This window comes from Piliocolobus tephrosceles, chromosome 1, assembly GCF_002776525.5.
Source record: "Piliocolobus tephrosceles isolate RC106 chromosome 1, ASM277652v3, whole genome shotgun sequence".
Classification (NCBI taxonomy): domain Eukaryota; kingdom Metazoa; phylum Chordata; class Mammalia; order Primates; family Cercopithecidae; genus Piliocolobus; species Piliocolobus tephrosceles.
The window spans coordinates 85,496,355-85,505,289 of NC_045434.1; the positions used below are offsets into that span (position 1 = coordinate 85,496,355).

Consider the following 8,935-nt stretch of genomic DNA (forward strand, 5'->3'; position numbering starts at 1 on the left):
TTTTTTTTGTATTTTTAGTAGAGACGGGGTTTCACCATCTTGGCCAGGCTGGTCTTGAACTCCTGACCTCGTAATCTGCCCACTTCAGCGTCCCAAAGTGCTGGGATTACAGGCGTGAGCCACCGCGCCCGTTATTTATTGTTTTTTTAAGACAGAGTTGTGCTCTGTTGCCCAGGCTGGAGTGTAGTGGTACAATCATAGCTCACTGCAGCCTTGACTCCTGGGCTCAAGTGATCCTTCCACCTCAACCTCTTGATTAGCTGGGACCACGGGTGTGCACCACAACCATGCCCAGCTCATTTTTAAATTTTTTGTAGAGACAGTGTTTCACTATGTTGGCCAGGCTGGTCTCAAACTCCTGGCCTCAAGTGATCCTCCCGCCTTGGCCTCCCTAAGTGCTGGGATTACAGGCATGAGCCACCATGCCCAACCTCTGTTCTACTTTTTATTTTAAGTTTTCTTTTAGAAACAGAGTCTCACTCTGTCACCCAGGCTGGAGTATAATGGTGTGATCATAACTCATTGCAGCCTGGAACTCCTGGCTCAAGTGATCCTTCTGCCTCAGCCTCCTAAGTAGCATGTCACCATGCCTGGCTAATTTTTTTTTTGTAGAGACAGGGGTCTTGCTATGTTGCCCAGGTTAGTCTTGAATTCCTGGGCTCAAACCATCCTCCTGCCTTGGACTCCCAAAGTGCTGGGATTACAAGTGTGAGCCACCAAGGCCAGCCTTGGTCTACTTTTAAAAACTGCAACATCATTTTCTTCCTTTCCTCTAATTACTCATAAATGACATAGGGCAAAGAGGCCTTTGAGACAGCCAATAAAGATGAATTATAAAGGAATACTATGGTGGCTACAGATCTGAAATTGAATAATTTTGAGACTTCTGCAGATCAGACTTGTTCTGTGATACCTATGTTGGATACAGTATAAAAACATGAATTAATTTTTATTTTTTTCCTTCTTAAGTCAGCTTTCCTTCCCTTAGTTACTCCTCTTCTCTTTGTTTCCACTGGGGGGAAAAAAAGAAGTCTATAAATTCCTTCTTCAGACTTAAACCCTTCTCAGGGATAGCTCCTTTGGCTCACTACATTGAGAAAATGCACAGCTAAAAATGAAGTCCAAGATTCCAAGATGGGTGCTTCTGATAGAGACCAGTGGCCTTCTCTGTAGAAGCAGCCTAGACACAGCTTCGATTCTAACCTTGGGTTATCTAGAGGAATCCAAAAAACCTTGCCTGTCCACAGAACAAGAGATTTCTATTAAGCTAGCCAGAATCTGACTTTTGAGTAATTAATTCTGACTACAGTTTTAACAGGGGTATTTTTCATGTCCAGTGATTATATGCTGACTTAAGCAGCCTTCCTCATTCTGCATTCAGTTTGGTATGAGCTACAGTACTCTCCAGTTCCTTAATGACTTCAGGATGTTGAATCAAAATTACGTTTCCAAACATCCCAACCACTTTACCATAAAAACCTTAGAGAGTGTGTTGAACACAACTGATTTATCCAAAGAGCGTCCAAGTGTTTTCTATCTGAAGTGTTTCCCTCCCACTGTTCCTTCCTCTCTCTGATATGCACAAATACACATATTCTCACTCATTCTCCCCTGCCTAGTTTTGCCCCACAAAAGCTGAGGCCCGGAGGAGTGCTGCAAAGATTGCGCTAATGAATTCTGTGTTTAATGAACATCCTTCCCGAAGAATCACTGATGAGTTCATCGAGAAAAGTGTCTCTGAGGCCCTGGCATCTTTCAATGTAAGTTATATGGAGCTGGAAGGAGAGTGGGAGATGGGAGAACCGGCTGCTTGGGAATTCATAAATTACTGTGAAACAGAGCATGAATTCCTGTTTTCTTTCTGGTTCACCTCTCTGTTTTTTTGATTTATTCTCTGTCAGTCTATTGTGTCATGTGCTCCACATGTCTCAGTCTCTAATTCTATATCTGTGTTTATGTGTTTTTTGTTGTTTTGTCTCTTTCATTGTATCTCTTTGGTATCTAGAAACCTTTAATTGCATATTTATGGAATTGTAGAGCTATTCCAAATTGAGCTTGAATTTTGCTTTTGCTAATTTGGGTTAAGACCTTAGTTTCTGCTGTTCTTTTTTTATAAGACTGTTTTTTATTGTCACTTGTCTCCCGCCTCCGTTACTTCATCTTATTGATAAATAACCCTTTTATAATAAAATGTCTTTTTATCTATTTTAGGAACAAGGAGGATAATTTATTTACTCTCTTTATTTACAACTGTTCTTTCAAGTGATGATGATAAGAATAACCATAATTAATCCTAATTGAGTATTTACCTTGTGGCAGGGACTGTTCTAGGGGATTTATATGTATTTTACCTCATTAGGTCATCACAACAATCCTATGAGGTATAAGTACTATTATTACTCCTATTTTACAGATGAGGAGACTAAAAACACAGAAGTGAAGTGTCAACATGATATAGCTCGTAAGTGGTCACGCCAAAATTAGAACCCAAGTTGACTTAATTTAGTTACATCTTAGAAATTAACACTGCCATCTTCCTTCCTCTCCACAAATTCACTGATACTCAGACCAAGTATCTGTTCTATTTGCATTTAATTAAGATGTAATTACAGGCCGGGTGCAGTGGCTCATGCCTGTAATCCCAGCACTTTGGGAGGCTGAGGCAGGCGGATCACCTGAGGTTAGGAGTTCAAAACCAGCCTGGCTAAAATAGCGAAACCTCTTATCTCTACTAAAAATACAAAAGTTAGCTGGGCGCAGTGGTGGGCGCCTGTAATCCCAGCTACTTGGGAGGCTGAGGCAGGAGAAAAGCTTGAACCTGGGAGGTAGAGACTGCAGTGAGCTGAGATAATGCCATTGCACTCCAGCCTGGGTGACAGAGCGAGATTCCATCTCAAAAAAATAAAAATAAAAATAAAATAAAAAAGATGTAATTACATATACTAAATTACTTCAGTTATCTGCTTTGTGGATTAGTTGTTGAACACTTTATTGAAAGTTGGTTTCCCTCTGTTATTTAGGACCCAGCTGTTTTTCTCCCATTATTCTTTGCCCCAGTCAACAGCATCTGCAGGGAATGAAAACATTTTTATATTAATCCAAACCAAATAAAAAAAGAAAAAACCAGCTAAAATTTTTTGGAAAGTACACTTGCTATTTTTAGGTCACCTAATGGTATTGTAAAAGAAAACAGGGCCAGGCACAATGGCTCACGCTTGTAATCCTAGCACATTGTGGGGCAGATGACAGCAGATTACTTGAGTTCAGGAGTTCGAGACCAGCCTGGCCAACATGGCAAAACCCCCTTTCTACTAAAAATAGAAAATTTGGCTGGGCATGGTGGCTCACGCCTGTAATCCCAGCACTTTGGGAGGCTGAGGTGGGCAGATCACGAGGTCAAGACATTGAGACCATCGGGCTGACATGGTGAAACCCCTTCTCTACTTAAAAACAAACAAACAAAAAATTAGCCGGGTGTGGTGGTAGCCGGGCGCGCCTGTAGTCCCAGCTGCTCAGGAGGCTGAGGAAGGAAAATCACTTGAACCTGGAAGGCAGAGGTTGTAGTGAGCCGAGATCGCGCCATTGCACTCCAGCCTGGTGACAGAGTGAGACTCTGTCTCAAAAAAAAAAAAAAAGAAAAAGAAAAAAGAAAAAATGCAAAAATTAGCCGGGCGTTGTGGCACACGCCTGTAATGCCAGCTACTCAGGAGGCTGAAGGATGAGACTCGCTTGAACCTGGGAGGTGGAGGTGCAGTGAGATCATTCCGTTGCACTCCATCCTGGGCAACAAAGTGAGATTCTGTCTCAAAAAAAAAAAAAAAAGAAAGAAAGAAAAGAAAAGGAAAAAAAAAAGAAACTGTGGATTATAGAAAGTAGGATGTGCAGTATTTATATGATCATAGGCTCTAAATTCATTGTTGGCCAGGCGCAGTGGCTCATGCCTGTAATCCCAGCACTTTGGGAGGCTGAGGCGAGCGGATTGCCTAAGGTCAGGAGTTCAAGACCATCCTGGCCAACACAGTGAACCGCCACCTCTACTAAAAATATAAAAATTAGCTGGGTGTGGTGGCGGGCACCTGTAATCCCAGCTATTTGGGAGGCTGAGGCAGGAGAATCAATTGAACCAGGAGGCAGAGGTTGAAGTGAGCTGAGATTGTGCTATTGCACTCCAGCTTGGGTGACAAAAGCAAAATTTTGTCTCAAAAAATAACTAAATTCACTGTTATTGAAATTATGGTTCTAGGCCAGGTGTGGTGGCTCACACCTGTAATCCTAGCACTTTGTGGGGCTGAGGCAGGCAGATCACTGTAGCTCAGGAGTTGGAGACCAGCCTGGGCAACATGGTGAAACTCCATCTCTACAAAAAACACAAACAGTTACCTGGGTATGGGGGCACGCACCTGTAGTCCCAGCTACTTGGGGGTCTGAGGCAGGAATATCACTTGAGTGAGGAAGTCAAGGCTGCAGTGAGCCAAGATTGTACTACTGTACTCCAGCCTGGGTGACAAAGTGAGACCCTGTCTCAAAAAAAAAAAAAAAAAAAAAGCAATTATGGTTCCTAGCTGGGCATGGTGGCTCATGCCTGTAATCCCAGCACTTTGGAAGGCTGAGGTGAGCAGATCACCTGAAGTCAGGAGTTCAAGACCAGACTGGCCAACGTGGCAAAACCCCATCTCTACTAAAAAATACAAAAATTAGCCAGGCATGGTGGTACACACCTGTAGTCCCAGCTACTTAGGAGGCTGAGGTAGGAAAATCGCCTGAACCCAGGAGGCAGAGGTTGCAGTGAACTGAGATTGTACCACTGCACTCCAGCCTGGCCAACAGAGTGAGACTTCATCTAAAAAAAAAAAAAATTATGGTTCTATAGTCTTCCTTTGGGATCTATGTGGGATTGGTTCCAGGATCTCTCAAGGATACCTAAACCCAAGGATGCTCAAGTCCTTCATATAAAATAGCAGAGTACAGCCTGGGGAACATAAAGAGACTTCATCTCTACAAAAAAATAACAAAATAATTAGCCGGGTATGGAAGCACTTGACTGTGATCCCAGCTACTTGGGAGGTTGAGGCTGCAGTGACCATCCACTGTACTTCAGCCAGGGTGACACACAGAATGAGACACAGTCTCAGAAAAAAAAAAAAAAGTATGGTATTTGCATATAACCTATGCACATCCTCCCGAATGAATGTTGTAAATCATCTCTAGAGTACTTATAATACCTAATACAGTGTAAATGCTGGGCCGGGCATGGTGACTCACGCCTGTAATCCCAGCACTTTGGGAGGCGGAGGCTGGCGGATCACCAGAGGTCAAGAGTTCAAGACCAGCCTGGCCAACATGGTGAAATCCTGTCTCTACTAAAAATATAAAAATCAGCCAGGCGTGGTGGCGCATGCCTATAGTCCTAGCTACTCTGCAGGCTGAGGCAGGAGAATCACTTGAACCCAGCAGGCAGAGGTTGCAGTGAGCCGAGATTGCACCACTGCACTCCATCCTGGGTGACAGAGCAACAGAGTGAGACTCCGTCTGAAATAAAAAAAAAAATTAAATTTTTATTTTTAATTTAAAATGTTATTTAATTCTCAAAACAATCATTTAAGATAGGTCTCTGATTATTCCCATCTTACAGAAGAGGAAACTGCAGAACAGAGAGGTTAAATGACTTTACCAAGGCCACACTATTTGTAGGAGTTCCAGTCCATGCTCTTAACTTCTGTGCTGTATTGGTTTTTATACATGCTAGGCTTGAATGCAGGACAGCGTGTCTTAATTCTAACCCTGCAGGGTTACATAACCAATAGAAGACACAGTAGGCCAATGCCCAGGAGACCACACTGCTACCCAGAATTTCCCACACTTATACCACATTTCAGAAACTCAGAACAATAATGTAAAATATTTTATTAATAATGTTTATACTGACTACACTTGAAAAGTATTATTTTGAACATACTGGGTTAAATAAGATACATTATTAAAATTAATTTTACTTTTTTTTTTTTTTTGAGACAGAGTCTCACTCTGTTGTCCAGGCTGGAGTGCAGTGGCCCGATCTCTGCAATCTCCACCTCCCAGGTTCAAGTGATTCTCCTGCCTCAGCCTCCTGAGTAGCTGGGATTTACAGTCACCCACTACCAGCCCCAGCTAATTTTTGTATTTTTAGTAGATACAGGGTTTCACCATGTTGGCCAGGCTGGTCTCAAACTCCTGACCTCAAGTGATCTGCCCGCCTTGGCCTCCCACAGTGCTGGGATTACCGGCATAAGCCACTGCACCTGGACTTACCTCTTTATTTTTACTTTAATGTGGCAGAGAGGAAATTTTAAATTAAATATGTGGCTTGCATTATATTTCTACTGGACAGTGCTTCTTGAGATGATAATCCTGGTTGAAAATCTATTTGTCTTTTCTGTTCCTCTACTACCAGGGCAACAGGGAGGAAGCTGACAACCCAAATACAGGGATTGGTGCCTTCCGATTCATGCTGGAATCCAACAAGGGCAAATCAATGTTGGAGTTCCAGGTACTTTCCCATGTACTTCCCTGGCTCTAATAACATGGGTCAGACTGCTCCTATAATATATAATGGCTCCTACTAATTCCTAACTCATTGATACTGGAAAGGAAAGAAGGTTGTTACACTGTTTTTCAAAAATAAATACCTTCCTGGCCAGGCGTGGTGGCTCACGCCTGTAATCCCAGTACTTTGGGAGGCTGAGGCAGGTGGATCGCTTGAGGCCGGGAGTTTGAGACCAGCCTGGCCAACATGGCAAAGTCCCGTTTCTACTAAAAATACTAAAATTAGCTGGGTATGATGGCACATGCCTGTAATCCCAGCTACTTGGGAGGCTGAGGCATGAGAATTGCTTGAACCCAGGAAGCAGAGGTTGCAGTGAGCTGAGATTGTGCCACTACACTCCAGCCTGGGTGACAGAGCAAGACTCTGTCTCAAATAGATAAGTAAATAAATATTTTCCTTCCCCAAAGGCCTATCAGAGTTAGTGATGAAAGTTGCTTCTACAAATCCATTTTGTAAAAGGTTTCTCATGTAATTCTGATGTAACCTCCCAATATAAAATCACTGTCCCGGTACTTCCTATTCTTCCCCCAGGAGCTAATGACAGTTTTTCAACTGCTACACTGGAATGGCAGCCTTAAGGCCATGAGGGAACGACAATGCTCTCGGCAGGTAAGAGATTTTATGAGTGGGGGCGAATGAGGGGAGCACAATCTGTCAGCGGACTCTTTTGAGGTGGTTACTATGTTAGAAATAAGGTCTATTGTGACCTATGGTTGTGAATATTGAAAGCCTTACCTAAGTACCCTCTTCATCCCTGTAATCTTTCCTATTTAAATGTTAGCTGTGATTCTTTTGTCTATCTTGCTTCTCCTACCAGGAAGTTTCCTTTAAGAATCTCCGGCCGGGCGCGGTGGCTCAAGCCTATAATCCCAGCACTTTGGGAGGCCGACACGGGCGGATCACCAGGTCAGGAGATCCAGACCATCCTGGCTAACACGGTGAAACCCCGTCTCTACCAAAAAAATACAAAAAACTAGCCGGGTGAGGTGGCAGGCGCCTGTAGTCCCAGCTACTGGGGAGGCTGAGGCAGAAGAATGGCATAAACCCGGGAGGCGGAGCTTGTGTGAGCTGAGATCCGGCCACTGCACTCCAGCCTGGGTGCAGAGCGAGACTCCGTCTCAAAAAAAACAAAAAAAAACACAAGAATCTCCTTGAAGGATTTAGATGCTGACCTCAGGTCTCTAAAACTGAGTTCTTAGTCCCAGGTGGGTCAGTGTGGTATATGATATGAACCTTTACCTTCTCAATGCTGTTCACATTCCCCTCCCCTACTAGGAGGTGTTGGCTCATTATTCGCACCGAGCCCTGGATGATGATATTCGCCACCAAATGGCCTTGGACTGGGTGAGCCGGGAGCAGAGTGTGCCAGGGGCACTCTCTAGAGAGCTGGCCTCTACTGAGCGGGAGCTGGATGAAGCCCGACTGGCAGGCAAGGAGCTGCGCTTCCACAAGGAGAAGAAAGATATTCTCGTGCTGGCTGCTGGGCAGTTGGGCAATATGCATTCTTCCAACTGCTAGGCATCTACCCACATACTCCCCAGCCTTTCCACAGCCTTTTTTGTATGTCTCCTTTCTAAGATTTAGGATGATTTTTTGTACATACTTTCTCAATTTTATACTTTAAAAATATATATATATGTGTATAGATTCTACACCTAGATTCCTATTTGCTAAGAGATCCCTTTTCTTACTTCCAGTTTTTGGATGTAGTTTTATTTGAAACATCTTCAGTTCACTTTACAAGAAAGAGCAGTTTGTCTTTGAAGCTTTGTTAGCTCTTAAACTTCCAGATTAACTGTGTAGTCATTTCAGTAGCACTAAAAGATTAACTCAAGTGTTCATGTCTCCTTCTTTTCAAATATCAGTAGCTTGAATAAGGATTATATGCCCCACTCTTACTCTCATTCCTGCTTCCTCTTGGACTCAAACAGGGTATGAGTATGAAGATTTTGCCTTTAGTTCTTGAACTGAACCTGCTTGCTATCCCTTTCCTCCCCACCACTACCTTATTCCTTCTCTGCCTCCAAATTTCCACTTTGTTGTGAGCCTTCCTTCCCTACCTTATTATTCTGAAAGAAGTAGAGATCTTGCTTCTGAAGCCACTCCTAAGAAACTGCCCAGGGACAAGTTAAATTACAAACAATTCATGGGACTTTACTACCTAAGTTGCTTCTAGGGCATATGTATACCATACTAGTAGTCTAGATTTCTGGATATACTCTACAGTAGATGGGGGTTATGGTTGAAACTGATTATCTTTCAGTATTCCCTCTGCACATCTCCCCTGCTCACCCAGCTTAGTTAAACCCTGCGTTTAGAACTTCCTGCCTGCAGCTATTAGTAGAAGGTAAA

The 8,935-nt window shown here is 43.2% G+C and overlaps 1 protein-coding gene across 3 annotated transcripts in view; it reads left to right on the top strand.

The window, feature by feature from the left end:
- LIX1L (limb and CNS expressed 1 like) overlaps positions 1 to 8,415 on the top strand; it is a 22,429-nt gene extending 14,014 nt beyond the window's left edge. The window contains exons 3-7 of one of the 3 annotated variants that reach the window (XM_023198641.2): positions 1,620 to 1,760; positions 6,431 to 6,526; positions 7,115 to 7,192; positions 7,401 to 7,489; positions 7,859 to 8,415. In XM_023198641.2, the coding sequence (XP_023054409.1) occupies positions 1,620 to 1,760; positions 6,431 to 6,526; positions 7,115 to 7,192; positions 7,401 to 7,489; positions 7,859 to 7,931 (477 nt within the window). In that variant the 3' untranslated portion in view covers positions 7,932 to 8,415. The remainder of the gene's footprint in view (positions 1 to 1,619; positions 1,761 to 6,430; positions 6,527 to 7,114; positions 7,193 to 7,400; positions 7,490 to 7,858) is intronic. The other 2 variants (XM_023198640.1, XM_023198642.1) reach the window with 2 other exon arrangements.
- Positions 8,416 to 8,935: the final 520 nt, after the last annotated feature.